The 24,102-nt window shown below is 45.8% G+C and overlaps 6 protein-coding genes across 6 annotated transcripts; 5 read left to right on the top strand and 1 right to left on the bottom strand.

Moving 5' to 3' along the window:
- Positions 1 to 295: 295 nt before the first annotated feature.
- Positions 296 to 1,526, bottom strand: Pdw03_0764 (Alkaline ceramidase; the record flags this gene model as incomplete). Its single annotated transcript, XM_014680548.2, has 4 exons — positions 296 to 482; positions 539 to 1,055; positions 1,181 to 1,367; positions 1,437 to 1,526. 4 exons carry the CDS (start codon positions 1,524 to 1,526, stop codon positions 296 to 298), a joined length of 981 nt encoding a protein of 326 aa, XP_014536034.2.
- A 2,087-nt stretch (positions 1,527 to 3,613) lies between these two features.
- Pdw03_0765 (Zinc finger, BED-type predicted) lies at positions 3,614 to 4,505 on the top strand (the record flags this gene model as incomplete). The annotated part of the gene is made up of 3 exons (XM_066099710.1): positions 3,614 to 3,931; positions 3,985 to 4,210; positions 4,492 to 4,505. 3 exons carry the CDS (start codon positions 3,614 to 3,616, stop codon positions 4,503 to 4,505), a joined length of 558 nt encoding a protein of 185 aa, XP_065957437.1.
- An 856-nt stretch (positions 4,506 to 5,361) lies between these two features.
- Positions 5,362 to 6,034, top strand: Pdw03_0766 (HAT dimerization; the record flags this gene model as incomplete). Its single annotated transcript, XM_066099711.1, has 3 exons — positions 5,362 to 5,428; positions 5,481 to 5,491; positions 5,747 to 6,034. The coding sequence occupies 3 exons, from the start codon at positions 5,362 to 5,364 to the stop codon at positions 6,032 to 6,034; spliced, it is 366 nt and encodes a 121-aa protein (XP_065957438.1).
- Positions 6,035 to 7,048: 1,014 nt separating this feature from the next.
- Positions 7,049 to 8,362, top strand: Pdw03_0767 (Zinc finger, CCHC-type; the record flags this gene model as incomplete). The annotated part of the gene is made up of 1 exon (XM_014680328.1): positions 7,049 to 8,362. The coding sequence occupies one exon, from the start codon at positions 7,049 to 7,051 to the stop codon at positions 8,360 to 8,362; it is 1,314 nt and encodes a 437-aa protein (XP_014535814.1).
- A 5,109-nt stretch (positions 8,363 to 13,471) lies between these two features.
- Pdw03_0768 (Protein kinase-like domain) lies at positions 13,472 to 15,685 on the top strand (the record flags this gene model as incomplete). The annotated part of the gene is made up of 1 exon (XM_066099712.1): positions 13,472 to 15,685. One exon carries the CDS (start codon positions 13,472 to 13,474, stop codon positions 15,683 to 15,685), a length of 2,214 nt encoding a protein of 737 aa, XP_065957439.1.
- A 6,782-nt stretch (positions 15,686 to 22,467) lies between these two features.
- On the top strand, positions 22,468 to 23,521 carry Pdw03_0769 (Mitochondrial substrate carrier; the record flags this gene model as incomplete). Its single annotated transcript, XM_014675133.2, has 2 exons — positions 22,468 to 22,522; positions 22,590 to 23,521. The coding sequence occupies 2 exons, from the start codon at positions 22,468 to 22,470 to the stop codon at positions 23,519 to 23,521; spliced, it is 987 nt and encodes a 328-aa protein (XP_014530619.2).
- Positions 23,522 to 24,102: the final 581 nt, after the last annotated feature.

The following is a 24,102-nucleotide window of genomic DNA, read 5'->3' on the forward strand; positions in this document are numbered from 1 at the left end:
CCCCAGGTAAAAAAGAAAGAGAAAAAAAAGGTATTGTATGCATATGGGTCAAAGCCAAAGGATCCGTCTCCGGGACAGATCGGGCTTGTGGAAGCTATGCAAAAGCAACACAAGAGGGAATCAAAGACAGTGCTCTGCTCCGATCTCGCGGCAAAGGACAGATAGGAAGGAGCGTGGTATCTAATTCATGTTATGTCGGGAGAAACATTTGCAAGAGTGTGGTATATCGCCATCCAAAAACAACGATGGGTGTACGCAATGAGCCTACCGTAGAGAGAATGTCTAGGCTACTGTTTCACGCTGACTTCTTGGCTCGGGATACCCCGTCCTCGGATGTCCCCCCTGAGGTGCGTATCACTTCTGGGATGTGCCAAAAGTGCGCCCAGCGCAGGTGGTATTCGCCTTGTCGAATGTTGAGGCAATGGCGGAGCCAGATTCCCCATGTGATATAGAGGTAGGCACCGATGCCAGTCATGATATGCCTGCGAGCAAGAATAAGCAAACGTTCCAATAGTAACCGTATATGTTGAACACCTACCACCAGCCATGCCCTTCTAAAAAGAGACCCCATGGCAGACCAACAAAGTGGCGCGCGCGACGGATCTCAGAGCAGAACACGTTATCCAGTCCCCAGATAAGGAAACCTCCCAAGAACATGCTCAGACCATATATCACCATGAACCACATGGCCTTGAGGGTCTTCTCGTCGCGCACGTTCTCATAGTGCTGGCGCTCCTTCGAGGGAACAGGGAGCCCCTTCTTCTGGCGCGCTAGGCGGTCCTCCTCCGTCGAGTGGCGCCATTTGGGTCGGAGGGTCACTTCCATAGTGTGCATACTGCGCAGGAAAACGACATTGGTAAGGATTGCAAAGGCATTCTGGTGGAAGACTGGGTCTTGGAGGTAGTGGTAGTACAGGGTGATGAATACAGCGAGACCTGTGAGCGAAAGTCCGAGACAGACTCGTACAGTGGTACTTTGGGAGTACGAGAATGAGGCATAGGCCATAAGGCAGGTGGTATAGATCATCGAGAGTTCGTCCACAAGTTGCATGGGGTCTGTTGTGGGGGTTTCACCGGTCAGCAGTGCTCTTGCGATCCTCACATATCGTTTTAGAGGTTGTTTTGGTGAATGTTCACCGCTACTTGACCAGATTTTGGGCATGGGATATAAGGGCACTTGCATTTGAGGGTAGAGTGAAACAAGAAACTCCCCATGCCGACTACTAGGTAGCCAATGAGGGCGACTGTGAAGATTTGGTCATGTCCATTGCGACGGCAGCTCCGTATGCCCTGGACTCCAAGCCACATGAACATCAAATTCGTGAGCGTGTTGACAATCTCCGCAGAGTACTCGGTGGCATAATAGTCCTGGGCCAGGAATAAATTAGCGTAGTTCTTGTCCCTGTATGTTTACTTCTGATCTGCGGTAATACACACCTCTTCACACCAGTTCAAGGTGGAGGTAACAGGCTCCCAGTATCCATCCTTTGCGGGCGGATAGGGAAAGAAGGGTAAAGACCAAAGCATTCTGCTGTACACCAAGGTAAAGAGAGGTGTTAACTCCGTAAGTTCTGTAATCTCTATAAGCTCTCTTTAAATCTCAAGAGAAAGTGAAACCAAAACAGCAGAAATCATACTGGGGGGGTCCGCCTGACATCTCGCTTTAGTCCCATGGTCAATGCTCACGTGGGTACCCCCCCCCCCCCCCCCCCCCCCCCCCCCGCTTTGCCATACGAGAATGCAGTTTCCTTTTGAAATTTATGGTATGTGTATGTTTGATTAGGTTATCCCGTTTCTGTATAAAATATGTGGTATCTATGGAAGTGAATTCTAAGGGATGATTGGTACATTCCTATATACTGTTACGCACTGCCTAACTGGTCACAATTATGTTAGAAGCTTTCCTGGTTATACTTGCCTGTGCTGGTCCTCCAACGTCAATGATCTGTCTCTCAACCGAGCTGTTGCTGCGCACAGTCTTATCCAGCCTAAGTCCTTTTGAGGGTATCAGGGAACGATGCCAGGTAGAGCGCCGAGCAGATCTATACCGCAGTATTGGTCTGTTCGTTGGTGTTGTCAAGTGATAATATAGTAAGTGAGTCAACAAGGTCGTAAGGTAAACACAAGTAACAATGTATGATTGAAGACGAAGAACTAAACTAAGTACATGAGAGAGTGTCCTTATATATCCTTCGCTTCCTGGGGTCGCCAGTGCTCCTGGGGTATATCCTACACCCCGGGGTAGATCGACCCCTCTGAGTATATCCTACCCCGTGCAGGGATATACTCCTCCTGTGATCACGTGATTGCTTGATTGGCTCTCGGTGGCCCATCTGTGTACCCGGTGGGTCACCACTGATTGGTGACGGGTAGGTCCGTAACATATACTTACTAGTTATTTACTAGTTTACTACTAATTAATAACTAGACTTCCGCACGACCCAGTTTGGGTCGAAGGTCTCGACCCAGAACCCAACCCAGTCTGGGTCTGGGTCGAAACCTCATAACCCAGACCCAACCCAGACCCAGTGACTGGGGCCCCAGAAAACCCAGTATAGCCCCAGTTCGACCCAGTTTCTGCATAAAGTATGGCATAAATATTTAAATAACATACTGTCATTTTCCCCTGTTATGGTTTCTACATCGAAATGCTACACTCTCTACCAACAAGGCAAAGGAAATTTTAAGAAATAACCTCGTTCTCCAAAGTAATATATCTGGTTCAAGATTAATTACTTCTTCAAATGCTTTATTTCATAAGGAAAGGTGGTATGTGTTGGCTGCTGGTTTTCTCAGGCGTAGGATTGCATTCCATTTAAAATACAAAGTATACCCCAAGTTGCAGATATATATATTCAACACACATCAACATAATATATATTTTCATCTACAGAGTAAAATAATTTTTGAATTCATTTATTTCTCTTCTTCTGTTTAATTCTAGAGCTTATATAACTATGGATAGATATCTAGTAAACTTTTATATTCAAAACTACTTACTACCTCTTAATCTACTTGGTATATGCGACTTGAAGGGAGGGTAGGAAGAAATATTTTGAGAAGGATTAATGGAACTGGGGTGGGAATTGGGGTTTGACTGGGGTTTTACTGGGTTTACTGGGTTCTTACTGGGTTAAATGGGTTCTTACTGGGTTCTTACTGGGTTAAATGGGTTATGACTGGGTCTTGACTGGGTCTTGACTGGGTTATCTCAGGGGTATTTCTTTAGACCCATATAATTTTAGTATAATAGACCAATCAACAAGAGTAGGATGATTTACTATATTTGATATATCAATATTCCTAGACACTTCTACAACTTTAGTGCATTTCTACCTTTGTACGTTAAAGAATTTCTCCCCTTACATCCATTTGTATATATTATATGTCATTCTCATGTTATGTCTCAAAGCCAACTTTCCGACTTTGCATCGTCGCTCTATGGTGGTGATCTTGACGATCTCTCATATATTTCAACTGGACAAGTCACACCATCCGCAAGTCAACACACAATCGACTCAAACTTCCGAAGACCAGATGATCCCCTCCCAATCCCCCCTTTATTGAAACGCGTTGGACCCGACCGTAGGAAAGGGTTTATTCTATACGATACAATGTCACATAACGATTTTGTGGACTGGTGGTTAGAGACTGACTACGGGAGGAAAAGCAAGCTTAAATGGGATTCGAACCGCCATACAGAGATCTGGAATAGCTACCATCAGGTAGCTCAGGGTATTGATGGCGCACCAAAGGTTATGTGCAAGCGCTGTGGGAAGATCCTAGAGCATCCTTATACACTAAGCCCGAACAGCACAGGCAAAGCGCAGTATCATGGCACATCAACCATCCAGAAACATCGGAAAACGGCTGGTTGTTTACGGTCGGAAAAGGGGAAGAAAGCGGAGATTACAAACTTCCTACAACGAGAGGTATATTTTCTATCATAAAATCAAGTAACTATACTAATTTATTATTATTCTAGGGAGAAGTTTCAGCAAGCATACCCTTCTTACAAGAAGATTGGGAGGAGGATCTCCTCCAATTTCTTACTCTCAACCGGCTCCCATTCCATCTGATCGAGCATCCATCATTCAAACGCATCATCAATAAAGCTCGTTCCGCCCCATCCCCTCCAGTGATCCCATCTGCCGATACCATCCGTCGCCGATTGGGCAGTCTAGTCAAAGACCGGCAGCAGCGTATCCTTCGTACGCTGCCTTCTGGCTCAAAGATATCCATTGCGCTTGACTGCTGGACATCTCCATTCTCGCAGGCATTTATGGCTATTACTGGCTATTTCATTGACAGTGATTGGGTATATCGTGAGGTACTACTTGGGTTTAAGCCGCTTCATGGTACACATACCGGCTCTTACCTGCGTAGTGTTCTTATAGAAACCCTAGTGGAGCACAACATTGAAGATAAAGTATTCGGGTTGACAACAGATAATGCATCAAACAACAAGACATTAGCTACTGCTCTCCAACAGGCTTTGTCAGATGATACTATTATCACCCGAATACCATGTCTTGCCCACGTTATCCAGCTCAGCCTCAATCAGCTTCTTGCTCGGATCAAGGCAGTTCCATTAAATGAATCAGCCGAGACAAGGTGGACAGAGAAGCAGTCAAGGCTAGCCCAAGAAAATGCGAAGCAAAGTCAGATCTCCTCCACACTGAACAAAGTCCGTTATCTTGCGATTTACGTCAATGCAAGTCCCCAGCGCAGAGAGACCTTTTACAATCTTCAGACAACTAATATCAAGATCGTTCCAATCCAAGATGTAAAGACACGATGGAATTCTACGTTCCTCATGCTTCGCCGGGCAAAGAGGCTACGTGCTATCTTCTCTTTATTCTGTACAGAGTATGATTGTGAGGAGATGCTACTCAGCGAGCAAGAGTGGCGTCAGATCGACTATCTTCTTTGTATCACCGAGCCCTTCTTTGATTATACAACACAGCTATCAAAGACTCGAGATGTCACTGCCCACTATGTGTTTAAGATCTACAACAAACTGTTTGATCATCTTGAGCGATCACAGGCACAGCTACGCCGAAAGCGTGTCCCATGGAAAAAACAGATGCTAGAGGCCCTTGAAGCTGGTCGGTCTAAGCTTGATGAGTATTACTCCCAAGCTGATGATCTTCGAGGGAATATCTATGCAATCAGTACAATGCTTGCACCGGTGAACAAATTCAAATTCTTCCTCTCCAGTGATTGGGATCAGAAATGGCGAGATACCTATCGACTTGCTTTTGAACAAGCCCTTGTTCCATATCAAGCACAAGTTAGAATAAGCAGTCGTGATCTACAAAGCTCTCTAACGATAGCCCATCCAAGCTCAAGGCTAGAGGAGATGCTTGATGGAAGGGATATACAACCACGAGCCATTACTGATGAAATCAGTCAATATCTTGACAGCGGTAAGTAAATACAAAGAGTATGTGTGATAATAATACTAATATATATATATAGATACTGTTTCTGTTAGGCCGCTTACTTTCTGGAAAGAGCACCAGGCTCGCTTTCCGGCCATTGCTGCCCTTGCACGAGATACACTCTCATTTCCAGCAACTGGCGCAGGAGTTGAACGCCTCTTTAATACCGCTCGAGATATTTGTCACTATCGTCGTGGTAGAATGAAGAGTGAGACTGTCGAGGCATTAATGATGTTTCTTTGTACAACGAAATTTGATATGGAGGAGCAGGAAGCAACACTTCTTGAGAAATTTTTCTCCCAGGATGAGCTTGAGGCGGCAAAAGAGGAGAGGGAAGAGAAGCTCAGTGAGATTGAGGTTGATCCAATTAGTGATACAGAGGAGCAGGAGGATGAACTGGAAGATAAACCAGGGGATGCAATTGAGGTTGTAATTGAGGATAGACCAGAGGATATACCGGAGGAGAGGCCCTTACCTACAAGTGAATATGGTCGTCCTTGCTCGCCATCATTACCACCAACCTGTACACAGACACGAGCATCAGGGAGAAAACGTAAAAGCAGGGAAGATGATTTATTTGAATACCATTAGCTTGCTTGACAAAGAATCCTCAATTATACGCATCTCTTTTACCCTTTTTACAAATAAAATTAGATATAATCAAGTAAAGCAAATACTCAAAATTACCGCGAATAAATGCATAAGTTATACATTTAGAATCCTTAGCATGTTTGTTTAGTTTGTAACCCAGTTTGGGGCCCCAGACCCAGTACTGGGTCGAACCCTCCGACCCAGACCCATTACTGGGTCGAAGGGTTCGACCCAAAACCCAACCCAGACTGGGTTGGGTCTGGGTTGGGTCTGGGTTTTACTGGGTCGTGCGGAAGACTATTAATAACCCTTAAAATTTGAGTGTATCTATAGATTTGTAAAGGTATACTGTTTGTAGGCGTAAGACATTCTCTAATATGCTAAGATGATTTCTTGCTAGAATTAATAGAAATCCTAGGGGATCCTAGACTATATGGAAAACCGTCCTCGGGTGCTAACTAAACGAGTCTAACCTAAACCACTCTTTAATCGGTAGGTATTCGGTACCGATACGGCACTATTATATAGTCCCTATTCCTAGGTTATAACTAGACTGCGGCATATCCGCTCCAATGGATATCAGATCGATCCTTATATCCGCAATTTGCGGATATTGGATATGAGTTGATATCCACATCCGCACTGCGGATATGAGTTTATTGTGACGATCTAGGAGGATTTCTGCCGGAAGTTTCCGTCTTGATGAGGTTTGCATTGTTTGATTGTTGGATCGTGACAGGATCCCATAAAAGGTTCCTGTCTCGCAGGTTTCTTTCCTTCTTTCTTTCTTCTTCTTTCTCTGTACTTAGTATTCTCGTTGAAATGCACTCTTTTGTTTAAAGAACTGGCTGGTAACATAATACTAAGTACCACTTTCATTTCCAACAAAGCAGTACGACTGTACAGACCATCATTGTGATTGGTCTCGGTCCAGCTTTACCCTAATTTCGTTCCTTGGCATCGCACAAGCCAAGACCTGAACCCGAACCTGAACTTGATATCTGACCAATCAGAATGGCCGGATCGAAGAGATACCCGACGAACCGTGGCAAGCAGCCGGTTGCTGATTTGCCTGAAGATGAAGAAGAATCCGTTGAGCAGGAGATTGTCGCTGCCCTCGACCCGAATACCCCGACCCCCGAACCACAGAGACCAGTTGATGCTGGTGAAGATGATAGTAATGGAGAAGGTTCCTCCATTCGCGAACGGCTGCAGAAGACCCCGACTCGTGAACGATTTCACGAACTCGCCCGCGAGTATCAGAACTTGAAGAGGAAAGTCCAGGAATTAGAGGACGAAGTGACAGTCCTACATTCCGACAAGATTGAAACCGAGATTGTTATCGAGTCGCTCACGCAGGAGCGAGATGAAGCGATCGCCCACCGGGATATCGCTATCCGTGAGCGTGGTGATCTTGCTTTCCGCCTTGTAAATCTCCAGAACCAGAGTAGCTCCAGCACACCGATGGTGGAAGCCATTACGAACCGAAAGACAACAAAGATGCCGGATGCTCCGATGTTTAGCGACGGTAAAAAAGTCCGATTTGAAACCTGGGAGACTGTGATACGACAGAAGCTCGAAGCAAATGCCGACCACTACCCGTTGCCAGTACATCGCAAGCTCTATGTGCAAAGTCGTTGTGAAGGCAAGGCTCAGTTGCATATTGCACCCCGAATGAGTTCTGATTCAAGTAACGCATACGTGGACGCCGAGGATATGATTGTCCATCTAAGGCCTGTCTTCGCGAATCCGAATCGACGTGCCGAAGCCTACACCGCATATCACAAATTGATAATGACGCCAAAGGATCACTTCACCGATTTCCTTGCTGAATTCATGCAGCTTGCTGAAGAAGCTGCCGTGATTGAAGAGAACCGTAAACGTGACTTGTACTCAAAACTACCATACCTGCTCCAGAGCCAGGTGATGTGGGCGGTCAACCAGGATATGGTTACGTTTGAATCTTTCTCCAAGACTTGCCAGAGTATGTCTCACGAGATCAACCTCCAGCAGGAGGCAAAGACTATTTCCCGCACGCGAGTAACTACTATTCTTGGTAGTAGTGCAGGAACAACAACGACTACGAAGCCGACGTACACTCCTCGTGTGAAACGTGAAGAAAGCTCCAACCCCGGAAGACTCTCGAACTCCGAGCGTGACACCCTGATGAAAGAAGGTCGATGCTTTAACTGCAAGGAGCAAGGACATATGACTCGTGACTGTCCGAAGAAGAGACTAGCGAGCACCGTTGCTACAGCCCACCCTTCTCCCCGTATCATTGAACTCGACAATGGAGAAGACAACGATCAGGGAAAAGCCGATGCCTAGGTCAAGTCTCCTACCTAGGTGGACAGAAAGTATCACTATACTCGCTGGATTTGCACAAGTTGATTGGAGGTCCTAGGGATAGTTTAGTTTTTAATACTAGACTGATGCACCATGGACGCTCTTTTTCTATCTCAGCGCTTGGTGATACTGGAGCAGATGGATACGTGTTTTTGAACCGAGAATTAAGTGTACTTCTCGGTAAACGATTTGGATTGAAAGCAGAGAGCATAGGACAGGAATGTCCTGTTCGAGGATTTGACGGGAAGCTTAGTAAGCCGATAACACATGTCACCTTTCTTACAATGTGTGTGGACGGAAGGATACAGCAGCAAGTTCCGATGTTGATTGCCGATCTCGGAAAATACGATATGATTCTCGGGAGAAAATGGTTTGCAGAAAATGATGTCCTATTGGACTGTCGTCGATACCGAATGATCTGGCCGGACGAGAAGACACCTTTCGACGATGTAGCAAGTAAAATGGCAGTACCGACACCTACTGCTATTCTCCAGAAACCGAAGCCGAATCCTAACCATCAAGCCGATGCCAATCGACGAGACCGTCTTCTTGATCGAGAAGTATCGAAGACGAAGAACAGATATGAACATACACGGGAACGACACAAGACAGTGATCTCGAAGACACAACGACAAGAGACATTTCCGTCAATCGACATCAGTGCTATTGGGGGCGTTGGCTTCAATAGACTCCACGAGAAAGGAAGGGTGAACAAGGAGGTTGAAACCTTTACAACTTCACTCTATGAGATAGACCATATTATCGATGTGAAGAACATGCAGATTCAGGACCCAGAGATCAACGAGATCCTGATGACTCTTCCGAAGGAGTATCACGACCTAGCAGAAGTCTTTTCAAAGAAGAAATCCGACGAGCTACCACCCCATAGACCTGGTGTGGATCATGACATCATTCTCGAAGCAGAAGCACAACCTGGATACTGCCCTCTCTACAAGCTATCACTTGAAGAATTGAAAGCAGCAAAGAAATACATTCTTGAAAATCTTGAAAAAGGATTCATTGTTCCAAGTTCAGCTCCATACGCATCCCCGATTCTAATGGCGAAAAAACCTAATGGAGGACTTCGATTCTGTGTTGACTTCCGGAGACTGAACGCAATCACCAAGAAAGACTGCTACCCCCTGCCGTTGATTGACGAGGTATTACAACGAACAAGCAAGGCGAAGATCTATACGAAGCTTGATATCCAGCAAGGCTTCCACCGGATTCGTTTGACACCAGGAGCAGAGGATCTTACTACATTCCGCACAAGATATGGATCTTTTAAGTACAAGGTGACACCATTTGGTTTGACGAACGGACCGGCGACCTTCCAGAGATTCATGAATGATGTTCTTCGAGAATGCTTAGACGAGTATGCAGTCGCCTTCGTGGATGACATCTTGATCTACAGTGAGAACGTCGAAGATCACCAACGACAGGTCAGAGAAGTACTCCGTCGTCTACAGAAAGCAGGGTTACAAGTGGCCCTATCAAAATCCGAATTTTCAGTGAAGGAGACCAGGTTCCTTGGATTCATTGTGAGCACCGATGGTATAGCGGTGGATCCAGAGAAGATTCGTGTGGTCCAATCATGGACGATACCGACCACAGTGAAAGGAATACAGTCATTCTTAGGATTCTGCAACTTCTACCGACGATTTATTCAGGGATATAGTGCTATTTCGAAACCATTGCATCGACTATCAAGACAAGATATTCCGTTCGAGTGGTCAGAGAATTGTGAAAGGGCATTCCAAACTCTGAAGAATAAGCTAGTTAGTGCACCGATCCTCCGACACTACGATCCAGTTCGACAAACCCGAGTTGAGACAGACGCATCTGATGGAGTTATGGGAGCAGTGCTCTCCCAGTACTATGAACAGGAAGATTTCTGGCACCCGGTAGCGTTCTACTCGAAGACTATGCAACCCGCAGAATTGAACTATGAAGTACGTGACAAAGAGCTTCTTGCAATTGTTCGTGCTTTACAGGAATGGAGACCTGAACTTGAAGGCCTATCCCAGAAGGATCGTTTCGAGATCCTCACTGACCATCAGTCACTTGAGTACTTCATGACAACCCGACAAATGAACCAACGACAGGCGAGATGGAATGAGTTCCTATCTCAGTTCCGTTTCGTAATCAAATACCGTCCCGGGAAGAAGAACATTATTGCTGATGTCCTATCACGAAAAGAATCTCCTTGTGTAGACAATGGACGACAGTTTGTGATGCTTTCGAAAGACTGTCTTGAAGAGGGAGTCTACCCAACTCATCTGGCTCCTATTCACTCAGAAGAAACAGAGACGATTGGGGTCGTTGAACGGATAAAGGAAGCCAACCGCCAGAGCTCAGAGTTAGACGAATTCCGTCAGATAGTGCGAGATGGAGGTAGTTCCCGATGGACATTGTTAGATGGGCTGCTTCTTTACGAAGGACGACTTGAGGTTCCTAATGAAGGAGACCTTCGTGCCCGACTACTTGATGAGATACACCGTCAGCCGCTGACCGCACATCCTGGTATCGAGAAACTGAAGAAACTGGTATCTACAAGATATCACTGGTATGGATGGGCAACAGATGTAAAACGATACGTTGATAACTGTCTGATCTGCAAACGCACGAAAACTTGGCGAGATCGCACACCGGGATTATTACGGCCTCTACCAGTTCCTGAAAGACCCTGGCAGCATATCTCGATGGATTTCCGATCATTTCCGAAGGATCGTCATGGCTATGATGCTGTCCTTGTTGTCGTTGACCGACTGAGCAAAAGACCAATATCCATCCCTTGTCATAAAGATACGAACGCCAAACAGATGGCCCGACTGTTTATTGATCATGTCATTCGAATCACAGGGATTCCAGAAACAATTGTCTCCGATCGTGGAGGTCAGTTTATCTCTGAATTCTGGACCGAATTCTGTAGGATCCTTGGAATCAAAAGAAAACTATCAACTGCACATCACCCTCAGACGGATGGACAGAGCGAGATCGCAAATCAGTATATGGCCCAGAGGTTACGGCCGTACGTTGAACAGAACCAGGATAACTGGTCGGAAATCCTACCGATGGTTGATTTCGCAGCCTCGATTCTTCCCCAGGACACAACGAAGAAATCACCTTTCTTTGTAGAAAGGGGATACGAACCTTCGATGACGTTTGACTGGAAAGACCAAGAGACAGTGACTCCAAACGAGCAAGATGCGGTGCAAATGCTCTCCGAGTTACAGGACATCTGGACTCAGACAAAGGAGCAAATCGCGAAGTCGCAGCAATTGCAGATTCGTCAAGCAAATAAGCATCGTCGAGAAGAGGATTTTGGAGTTGGTGACTTAGTCTTTATCACAACAAAAGACTGGTTACAAGATCGGCCAAGCAGAAAGCTTTCACGCCTAGCCAGTGGACCATACAGGATCATCGAAAAAGTAGGCAATTCCTACAAGATAGATCTACCGGACGCGATTCGAGTACACCCCATCTTTCATCCAAGTAAGTTGAGAAAGGCAGCTACAACGGAGCCCTTACAAGGACAACATGTGGATCCGCCTCCGCCGATACAGGTTGGAGAGACAGACGAGTGGGAGGTCGAGAAGATTTTAGATGTCAGGACACATTACCGGAAGCTACAGTACAGAGTGCAGTGGTTTGGACATGACCTCGATCTGCAGTGGTATCCTGCCTGTGATATGAAACATGCACCGAGAAAAGTACAGGAGTTCCATGCGCAGTATCCTGCAAAGCCCGGTCCCCCTATGCGTTTACAGGAATGGTTAGATGCAGATGAAGAAGATCGAGTTCTCGAGGACCATGTTGATGATGACAAGCCAGCATTCAGGGACTGAATGCAGTTTTAGTCGGGGGTTATGTGACGATCTAGGAGGATTTCTGCCGGAAGTTTCCGTCTTGATGAGGTTTGCATTGTTTGATTGTTGGATCGTGACAGGATCCCATAAAAGGTTCCTGTCTCGCAGGTTTCTTTCCTTCTTTCTTTCTTCTTCTTTCTCTGTACTTAGTATTCTCGTTGAAATGCACTCTTTTGTTTAAAGAACTGGCTGGTAACACGGAAGAGTTTAGAAGGTTACCTTTATAAGCTATATAGGGGCCCTATTAACTAGAAAGCGTCGAAATAAAAGACTATTACGATATCGACTGCCGAAGTAGAACTTCTTACCCTTATAGAAGTAGGAAAAACTATCTAATAGTGGCGCCGAGTCCTCTATATATTAGGATTCGAACTAGATCACCTACTTTCTATTATATCTTACTAAGGTGCTACTAAAGCAGAAGTAGTGAGTGTTTCGGGAGCTACTTAGTATACGTGAAATTCGCGATAAAACTATCCGAGAAAGTGATAGAAGAAGCAGTTCTTAAAGCTCTGAATAGCTTCAAAAACTAGGGGGTATATCGAAATGTGAGGTGTCACCTACGTAAAAGGACTAGGATGTCTCAATGATACCACCCTGAGACAGACAAATTGTATACATCGTTTAGTCAGCCTTGTCCGCATAGATTGTTTAAAAAGGCGCGGATCTTGTCATTCTTCAGTTAGAGAATTTAGAGTATTTTTCATACCACTTCCATTGAACCCAACGATCTCAGTCAAAATACGTTACTAGGAGCAAACATGGAAGTCCTGTGACTCCAACAAGGATCTTAGCTGACTGCTAGCTTTGTACACGCTATTTACAGGAAGATCACGCAACATACCTTGAACAGCGGGCGGTTTGATTGGTTTAAGGAAGAGGGGCTTCGCGAGTGAAGAACCTGAGACAGTGATCCTCTACACTGTGACTGTACGTATCGAATGATTTGGAGAGGGTCTGGATCTTCAAGTACTAACGAGACCAATTCAGGTATCGCGCAAACGTGGAGTCGACGCGTTGTATCCATCCTGAAAGTTTGCCTGAAAGATCAAACGGGTTTATGCCTTAGGCATTGAAGTGAGTCACGGGGTGAGTAGGTTGGGTAAGCTGCATCCTGGTGCGTAATCCCCTTTGTTCCCCTGTCTCAGATTGCAGGCTCCTTGCTGTATTTGCCTCGAATTTGTTTTAATCAATTTTCTGATAAAACTGCTTTTGACAAGGCATGGAAGAAACAATCGCCGAGCTACGGCGTCAGCTTGAGGAGGAGAGACAGGCGCGAGAAGAGGCGGAGAGACGCCAGGGAGAGGCGGAACGACATGTGCAGCCCAACACACTATTCACCCTTCTCGATCGCTGCCACAACTATCTGTCTCAAGCGATCAGAGTCGAGACGGATGCAACCCTCACGACTCAGGGCGATGCGACCAACCCGGTGAACAGACTTTACCCCAAGCGCATAGTCCCTTGGCTTGATTTCCCTCAGCTCCAGGAGCAAGTCTGGAGGAAACTCGACCGCACGGCTGCCTTAACCTCGCGCCCTCTCTTCCCTTCTGATACCCAAATCGATTATGTCTTTGCGAATATCCAGAACAGACCGATTTATTCGGAGGCGTCCCTTCGAAATTTCGAGCGAGACACGGTGGATAATTTTGTTGAAATGGTTATCAAGGCGTTGCGAGATGATGAAGTCTTTCGACATGAGTTTGGAATCCAAGGTCAAGTCACCTTTTACGACCGCATGAACCTATCGGAAACTTCGCTACAGAACAGCTTAGAGCAAATGAATCTTCAGGACGTGCGAACACCCCAACGATTCGCGAACACTAGGCCTGGGAGACGCAGAGGAAGGGGAAGAGGAGCGATGCAGGGAAACAATAGGGATGGCACTACACGAAGACGTAATCGTCGTGCCGACCAGTTCTGCGTGCACCGTATGGCTGATGAACGACAAATACCAATATATGCGGTGGAGTTCAAAGCGCCGCATAAGGTGACAATCCCCGAATTGGTGGCGGGTCTACACCAGATAAATCTAGCTCGCGATGTCATTAACCAGGAAGGCGATACGTTTGAGTTTCATGCCACCTACCTCGTCGCCGCTGTGGTCACTCAGATATTCTCATACATGATCGATATTGGGGTTCAATACGGCTATATCTGCACAGGAGAAGCTTTTGTTTTTCTCTATATCCCGGAGGATGATCCCACAGTTGTTCAATATTTTTTGTGTATCCCAAACCAGGACGTGCAGGCGGACGATGAACTACGCCTCCACCGGACCGCTATCGGCCAGGTGCTTGCATTCACCCTTCAAGCGCTAGCCGCCAAAGCTCCGTCTCAAGAATGGCATGATGCGGCATACGACAAGCTAGAGACCTGGGATGTCGAATACCTAGATGTGTTGAGAAAAATCCCCGAGACTCTCCGTAAAGACCCGCGAGCCTCCAATTATCGACCATCGCACTGGAAACTAGAGCCGAAGACGCACAATACACGATCCCGTGCTCGCTGCAAACCAGATATCTCTACTCCAAAGCATTCGTCGACCGAAGGCAGCGGTAGTGATGAAGAATCGCACTCGCCATCTATCGCTGCAGCGGCTCGTAGCGGGTCGAGCCGTGGCCGAGGCAATAACCGCCAATCAACTAAGGAAAGCGAAAGCAAACGAGCCGGTCAGAATAATAAACAGACCTCTCGAAAAGATGGGCAATCTACACGACCCTACTGCACAATTGCCTGTATCCGCGGCATCGTTAACCGAGAACCTCTGGATCAAGAATGCCCTAACTGGAAACTCCACGGCGGCCAGAGACACTCTATAGGACCGCAGGAGTTCACACGCCGGCTTCACCGCCAACTTACCCAAAACCGAAACCATGGGTTTGAACAGCTTCACGTCTGTGGTCGGACAGGTTACCTCGTCAAAGCTACCCTTCTATCACACGGGTACACTGTGGTCATTAAAGCTACCACAATGGAGAAGCAGCATCGCCTTCAAGCGGAGGCGAACAATTATCGTCACCTCAGGAGCTTACAAGGAAATCAAATCCCCGTCTGTCTTGGCACATTTACGCCACAAGTCTTATATTGGTACCATGGCGAATTAATGGCGCAGATGATGATACTGAGCTGGTCTGGAAAACGGCTTCAGTATATTATCAACGATGAGAATTCCAGATTCTTTCACCAGGAGCGCGACAAAGCTCTGACCGTGCTCCGGTCGCATGGAGTTATCCACGGCGACAGTGAGTGGCGCAATATGCTGTGGGATGACCTAGGTGCTCGCTTGTTTGTTATTGACCTGGAGGAAGTGAAATGGTTGAAGTGCCCTCGGGCTCTTGAACCAACCTTTGGCAACATGCGGCATAGCCATCGCGTCGGGGTGGGGAAAAGTAGAAAAAAGCTCTTGTCCAGCTCAACTGCTGTCTGCTCATGACGGCCCTCAGACCCATAGACCACTGCGTTAGTTAACGTTACGTCTACACCTTAGATCAGTCGTGATACGTGGGGGAAGGGAGTACAGCGTTAAAGTCACAAATCGAACAAGGAATTCAAAGCCCTCGGGATAATTATGTAAAGACCTTATGTCACGGTGCGAACCGTGATGCTTAGTTAGAGGAAGATCACGGCACGTGATCTCCGACCTGTTTGTCTGAACTTCAGTTCTAGATCCTGTTGTAGCTCTTCGAGCTACGTCTTGTATAATAGCCTGCCCCTGCCTGTACCTGTCAATGGGAATCTGATCTGTTATGACCTGTTCCTACCAGTCATCTTCTATCATACCGTCCTGCCAGCCTGCACCCTGACACATATGGAGTCGAGGGACAACTCTTTTTAGACTGCGGCATATCCGCTCCAATGGATATCAGATCGATCCTTATATCCGCAATTTGCGGATATTGGATATGAGTTGATATCCACATCCGCACTGCGGATATGAGTTTATATCCACATCCGCACTGCGGATATCCTTGGATATCCGCACTAGCATAACTCTCGCTTACTTTCCCCCTTATAGCCTGTCACATGATCTTAATGCAGCTTACCAATATTTCCTTACCACTGAAATAAACGCATGTTTGGTCCTGACAGAACCAACCCCTTCAATCGACAGTCGGCCCTTTGAAATTTTAGGAAATAGACATGTATCGAAGGTCTCCTTATACAGTATTTGTAGGTGGTGTCGTAGTTTTCTTAGTCCAACGTTTTGTTGTAAAGGTGGCCGTAGATTAACGATTTTGTGGTAAATTACATGTAGAAATATATATTTAACTACTGTTAACTATGATAAACTTCGTAGGAGATAGAACATGGAAAATCAAAACCTTTATTATTGGATAAGTTCGTTCGATTTTAGGCTCAAATAAAAGCTAAGAGTCCCAGCTGTCTACTGATTATTTTCTTAATCCGTTTTGACTACTAGAACTTGAGAAACCCGAGATAAAAGTTCTCAAAATGCGGACTTTTCGAGTTTCGATATCCTTAAGATCCGCAGGATATCCTCCAATTATCCGCACTAATATACAATACAGCCAATCATTTAGGTAAACCATATCGAAAGTAAGTCTAAGTCAGAATATCCTAGTACGTTTACTTTACCCCTGATTCAGGGGCCCTGAAAACCTCTACTAGTTTAGATGTAAGCTTCTCTGTTCTTTTTAAGCACCCTACTACACTATATATTATAATTGTTAACTTCTCAATGTCTCAATCACAGTTCTCATTCACCAATTCGGATGTGGATTTAGCTTCTGATCAGATTTATCCTGACAACTTCTCTGATTTTTTGGGTATCCAAACACCGGTCCCATCGATATCGCCGACTCGTTTAACTCGTTCAACTTTTGCGCCCTTATCCCTTACTCGTGTTGGACCTCCCCTTCAAAAGCACTGGGTTTTATATCCATCTGATTCTATATGTGATGACATGGAGGACGTACGCAATAAATTCGTTAGTTGGTGGCTTACAACTGAGTATGGATCTCAGTCTGATATTAAGAATACAATTCGATGGGAATCAAAAAGCAAATCGGATATCTGGGACAGCTTCTACCAGGTTGCGAATGACAAAAATGGAAAGCCGAAGGTTATGTGCAAGGCATGTCTCTGTACAATTGGCCATCCAAGATTCCGGCGTGCTGGTTCTTCGCCTATGACAGCGCACCTCAAAACTGGCGCATGTTCAAAAAAAAGTGGCCTAAGAATCGACCAGCTTATCAAAAGAATGGTATGTCAACCAGGGTACTTAACTGGCGTTACTACAGTGGTTAAGTTCTTTACAATTTAGCAGCTAACATTGAGTACTTTAATCTAGCCAGGTACCACTAGTATATCATTTACCCAAGACCGTCTCTCCGATGCTATTCTGAGATTCATTTCGACTGCACATCTACCCTTTCGAGTGATCGAACACCCCCAATTCCACCGCATGTTAGAGGTTGCTCAACAATCATCCACTAAACTTACAATTCCATCAGCACGAACCATTCGACGTCATCTCGATATAACAATCCAGAATAACCAGAAGGGGATTCTACAGAGGCTTCCAGAGGGGTGTCGGCTATCAATAGCCTTGGATTGCTGGACTTCTCCTTTCCAGCAGGCCTTTATGGCTATCACTGGTTACTTTATCGATCATAACTGGGATTATTGTGAGATTCTTCTAGGCTTTGAGCCTCTTCATGGCTCCCATACTGGTGAAAATCTCAGTAAAACCGTGACCCAGATCCTAACAGAGCATGGTATCTCGGATCGCGTCCTATCAGTGACTACAGACAACGCAACCAACAACAATACTTTGATGCAGAGTGTCCAGGACCACCTTCAGTCTCAGCATTCATCAGATCTCTCAATCTTCCGCGTTCCATGCATCGCGCATGTGATCCAGCTGAGTCTGAATGAGCTTCTTGGGAAGCTTAAGGCAGTGCCAAGCAATAAGGAGATCGAGTTAGAGTGGTCCGAGGAAAAAACCCACTCTTTCCAGAATAAGCGCAATACCTCCGGCAGTATCCAGATCACATATACATTGAAAAAGGTATATCTTCTACCCCTAGATCCTTATAATGGCTAGACTAATAAAAGTATGGAAGATCCGAGGACTAGCAGTCTTTATTAATGCAAGCCCACAACGTCGGGAGGCATTTATAGCCCTTCAGCCGGAGCCTGCATTGATTCCAATCCAAGATGTTCGGACACGATGGAATTCAACATTTCTGATGCTCAACCGTGCCAAGAAGCTCCAGCCATTCTATGATCAGTATTGTACTGATCATCAATATCTTTATTTCAAGCTCGATCAAGAAGAGTGGCGTCAAGTCGAGTATCTTCTTCTTCTGACAAAGCCCTTCTTTGATTTCACAATGATGCTATCAAAGACAAAGGATATTACCGCACACAATATCTACAGTATCTACAATAAGCTTTTCTCTCATCTCGATGCAGCCGAGGCGAAGCTTAAGAATAAAGGTGTGATCTGGAAGAAACGGATGTTATGGGCACTCCAAACAGCAAAGAAAAAGCTCTCCAAGTACTACACTGCCACCGAATACGAGCCTTATGGTGACATCTACGCTCTAGCAACAATCTTCTCTCCATCAAAGAAGCTCCGGTACTTTTCCTCGACTGATTGGCAGGGCGATATTGATTATGCGAATCGTTATCAAGAGGTCCTGAGCCGAGAGTTCGATCGATATAGGAAGATGCTTACGCATGATACTAATGACCCAGCGGTACTGGAGACTTCTGGAGTAGCCATCGATGAGAATGATGACTGTGATCTTGATGCTGCTTGTGCATCCCAGAACCAGCCATTGGAAGAGCTTACAAAACCAGATGACGACGAGATTGCACGATATCTTGCTCGTGGAATTGAGCGACAGAAACCTCGACTTTTCTGGAAGGAATATGAGAAGAGCTTCCCGACCCTAGCTAGGATAGCAAGGGACATTCTATCTATCCCTGCTAGTGGTGCTGGTGTTGAACGACTATTCAATTGTGCTCGTGATATCTGTCATTACCGTCGTGGTCAATTGAAGCCGAGTACAATCCGTGGCCTGATGCTGCATCAGTTTGCTACCAACTTTGATCTTCGGCAAGAGGAGCTGGAGATTATCAAAGAGCATCTATCTCAAAGTGAAGCTGCTTTGCTAGATCAAACTCGGAGATCATTACCACAGCTTGAGGTCTTAGAGCCTATCAGTGATAACGAGGAGGAGGATCAAGAGACTGGACTCGAGGCTACCCAGCACACTGAGAGCGGTGATAATGACTCGGATGATGATAGGGCTGAGCGATGTAGACGGGCAAAAGGAAAACAACCTCAAAAACGACCATGCGAGGCTGTTGAAGAGGATGATGAGCTTCCAGAGATGCTGGTCGATGGGAGTATTCCAAGTCGTTCAGGGCGGATTCGAAAACAGCCAAGGTTACCAGATGGCTTCCAGTTAGATCTGTAAATAGCAAATAGGCCCTAGAAGATTCAAATTCATAAAACCCCCCAAAAAAGCATAGACTGAATTTCTGACCGTGGTCAAAGACTAGATTTGCGACCGTGGTCAGAGATTCCAATTGTATACTACTATAAGTAGAGCAGTGCTTAACCGTCTACCCATAATTTCTGACCTCGGTCAGAATTTCCAATTGTATACTACTATAAGTAGAGCAGTGCTTGACCTTCCACCCATAATTTCTGACCGAGGTCAGAAATTATACTTACCTGGTGATATTCAACAACCTCGAGTACCAAGTATTACACGAAAAATACATAGGAATGTATAATAATAATGCATACCCCTTGAGGTCACGAGTCTAGGCATGTTTGTATTGTTTGATATCCATTGGATATCCGCAGATATCCAATGGATATGAGGTCCATATCCAAATCCTCAAGGCTGCGGATATTGGATATCAAAAAATATCCAAATCCGCACTTTGCGGATATGGATTGCGGATATCCGCGGATATTGCGGATCGTGCCGCAGTCTAGTTATAACGTATTTCACTACCGAGCTAGATAAACCCCTAAGCTAGACACCCCCACCAAAACGTGTTAATTAATCTAAACCCTACTTCTTTAACCACCCACTATGCCACCAATTCGCTCTCAATCCTCTAAAAATTTAGTGGAACAAGAGGGTAGGATTTTACTAGCTATCTAGGCTTTTAAAAATAAAGAAATCTCTTCAAGTTATGAAGCGGCGCGCCGTTTTAATGTACCACGTTTGTCACGGTGCGAACCGTGATGCTTAGTAAGAGGAAGATCACGACACGTGATCTCCGACCTGTTTATCTGAACTTCAGTTCTAGATCCTGTTGTAGCTCTGGGAGCTACGTCTTGTGTAATAATAGCCTGCCCCTGCCTGTACCTGTCAAGTGGAATCTGATCTGTTATGACCTGTTCCTACCAGTCATCTCCTATCATACCATCCTGCCAGCCCGCACCCTGACAAGAATCTACAGGTAGTATTTTAGAAAATGGTAGGGCAAACCACTAACCCATATATATATCTTCAAACTATACAGTATAATTTAATAAGTTAATAAAAATACCACACAATATAATATATTTCGATTAAAATTTATTCTAAGTCGTATTTTATATAAATTAGTTTCTTATGTACTTAAATATTTCAGCAAAATTAATGGATGCTATAGATTAAAACCGCGATTTTACATAGAGTTGGCAAAATAGGTGTAAATAACAGTTATTTATTATACAAAGTCAGCGAGTTATACGTCCATTTTAGGTGACTTTATGCAATGGTGGTCATAGTGGGTATGCCCGGGATGGGCATGCCCGTGGGCCGTGGGCGTTATGGACGGGCACTCGAAAATCCAAATAGCCCACCGCCCACCGTGGACGGGCGATGTCGCAGTCTACTCCTCCCCCTCTACGAAGAAGCCCTTCGCCGGCTTTATAACTATATATATAGGCGCCACTAAAGTGTAGTAGTTGTAGAGAAATAGGGCATAAGAATAATAGATGCCTAGCTAGATAGATAATTTTAGTATATTTAATTTAATGGCGGTTTAGTTAAGATAAATACATTTTAAATTAACAAGTTGGTGGTTTGTCTAGCTCGGTAGTGAAATACGTTATGGTGTCACGGTGTGAACCGTAATGCTTAGTAAAAGGAAGATCACGGCACGTGATCTCCGACCTGTTTATCTGAACTTCAGTTCTAGATCCTGTTGTAGCTCTTGGAGCTACGTCTTGTATATTAGCCTGCCCCTGCCTGTGCCTGTACCTGTCAATGAGAATCTGATCTGTTACGACCTGTCCCTGCCAGTCATCTCCTATCATACCGTCCTGCCAGCCCGCACCCTGACATATGGTACTGGTAAGAGAGAAGTGGGTAGTTGCAAGAAGATGGTAAGGTAATGGAAAAACGTCAGGCACACATGAGTTCTCGATGGAGGCCTAAGGCATCGCATAAACGTGAGAGATCAGGCGGACCCCCCTGGTGTATAGTCACCTGAAACAGAACCACATGACGTCGTTTACCCACGGGGCAGATTGGTCCGTGCACTCCGCGAGATGCCGGATGCAGTCTGTTCCTCTCCGCGGGGCTATTTAGTGACGGATTTCTGTTTCTAGGTAGATGGGTTACTTCCAACGATATTCTAGATTTATATCCCTTGTATTAGATATTATAAGATGTATATGTGTGTTGGCTACAAATGGCGTGAACAGTTTAGAGCATACAGTCTCAAGGTCAAAGAGCCGAATAGTTTGGTAGTCATACGACTTACACATTATGTAGTTGAAATTGTAGTACTAGCTATTTGAGGTCCGAGGTATTAATTGGATTAGTAGTTGACTGCTACCCTTCTACTCTGCACACATTGCACAAGAGTGAAAAACCAACATGAAAAATCCCAAGCGGTGTGGCTTATCGATAGCCACAGCTAGCGATGACTTCACTGTTTTTCAACGTCTTTCCTTGACCTCGGCAGAGTCAGCACTTGCAATTGCTCTCTATCTTATTCAGTTCTGTTTACCTTCCTTTACTCCCTGGTGGAATGCAAGCTGGTGCCAATCTTTAGTTGTGACCGTCTTTGTGGAATTTTCTCTGATTTTCTACGCATCCGGTGGATCTCTGCGCCCTTTGACCATTGCGCATACGCGACGCCCATGAACTTCGATCTAGCATTGAATCTTTCACCTTCAAATTAAATCCATTCACTCTCGCTAAAGTCGCGGCCCGAGTTGATCCAGCTATGTCGAACAATAGCACATTAACGGTGCCTCAGGTGAAAACGAGCACCTCAACCAGTATGCTTTTTGACAAGCCCCAATCATTTTCATTCTTTGCTAATCAATACATTTTGTATGGCTCCAGCCTCAAAAACAACCTTTCACTTTGCTGCCGGTCTTTGCTCTGGCCTTACCTCTTCCGTCCTTCTCCAACCCGCGGACCTCCTCAAAACTCGAGTCCAACAGTCCCAGGGAGCTTCCCTCCTCCCAACTTTGAAGGCAATCATCTCCTCTCCGAACCCAATCCGTGGATTATGGCGTGGTACACTACCTTCAGCCCTCCGCACTGGCTTTGGATCGGCACTCTACTTTACCAGTCTCAACGCATTGCGCCAAGCCGTTGCGCAATCCAACCCAATGGCGCTAACCAGCCCGGTAACAGGCGCTAGATCATCCTCTGTCCTCCCCAAACTCTCCAACACAGCCAATCTTGCCACGGGGGCCGTCGCAAGAGTCGCCGCAGGCTTCGTCATGATGCCCGTGACCGTAATCAAGGTCCGTTATGAGTCAGATTTCTACGCATATCGCAGCTTAGTAGGCGCAGGACGGGATATTGTCCGCACCGAAGGGCTGCGAGGGCTCTTCGCAGGATTTGGCGCTACTGCCGCTCGCGATGCCCCCTATGCGGGCCTCTATGTTCTTTTCTACGAGCAATTGAAGCGACGGTTCGCCCTGATGGTTGCAGAACCCTCTAATGCTGGCGAGACACCAACTGCTATTTCATCGTCGTCAATACACTTTGTCTCCGGTGGAGCGGCCGCAGGAATGGCGACTGCAATCACCAATCCTTTTGATGCCGTCAAGACCCGGTTGCAGCTGATGCCTGCCAAATACGGGAACATGTTGCATGCTACACGCTTGATGATCCACGAGGATGGCATGCGAAGTCTCTTTGGTGGACTTGGTATTCGCATGGCTCGCAAGGCTATTAGCTCCGCGCTGGCATGGACTGTCTACGAGGAGCTCATCCTGCGCGCCGAGAGGCGATGGGAGACGAATTCCCGGATGGGCCTATAGGCTTGCATCGTACCTGCCTTTGACTACCACTCTCCCTCACATCATACCCCATTCCCATTCCACTTTCTGTATCATAGTCTATTTAAGCCCCGCTCTAGCTCGCATCTGGGTCCGTGCCCAGCCGTGCATACCTGCATTGAGATAAACCTTATGGGGGGATTTTTTTTCTGAGGCCTGACATGTACATTGTACTGCATCTGCACATAGTTTTCGCCCATCATAAAATCTTGACCTCCACTTTTCCATTTTTTTTACCAGGGATTTCTCCCAATCTACCTGTACTAAGCACTTCTGCCCGCGAGGTATTTGTCAACCCCGTAGATCAGACAGGAGACGGTGGACTGGATATACAGGGCAGGTTGGTGCAATTAGAGAAAAGATAGAATTAGAATTAGAACAATGTCATCAGTTCATATCGCGTAATTGTACTATCACAAGCTCTGTGAAAGAAAGAAAATAACGAAAGAAACAAATCTCAACACAACACAGCATAGTTTCAACAAAAAGCAGTCCTCAAAAGACAAGATCCTAACAACGTTCAAATGGAAGACATTCGTTACATCCGAATCTCTTGTCCAAGC

Source organism: Penicillium digitatum, chromosome 4 (genome assembly GCF_016767815.1).
Source record: "Penicillium digitatum chromosome 4, complete sequence".
Taxonomy (NCBI): domain Eukaryota; kingdom Fungi; phylum Ascomycota; class Eurotiomycetes; order Eurotiales; family Aspergillaceae; genus Penicillium; species Penicillium digitatum.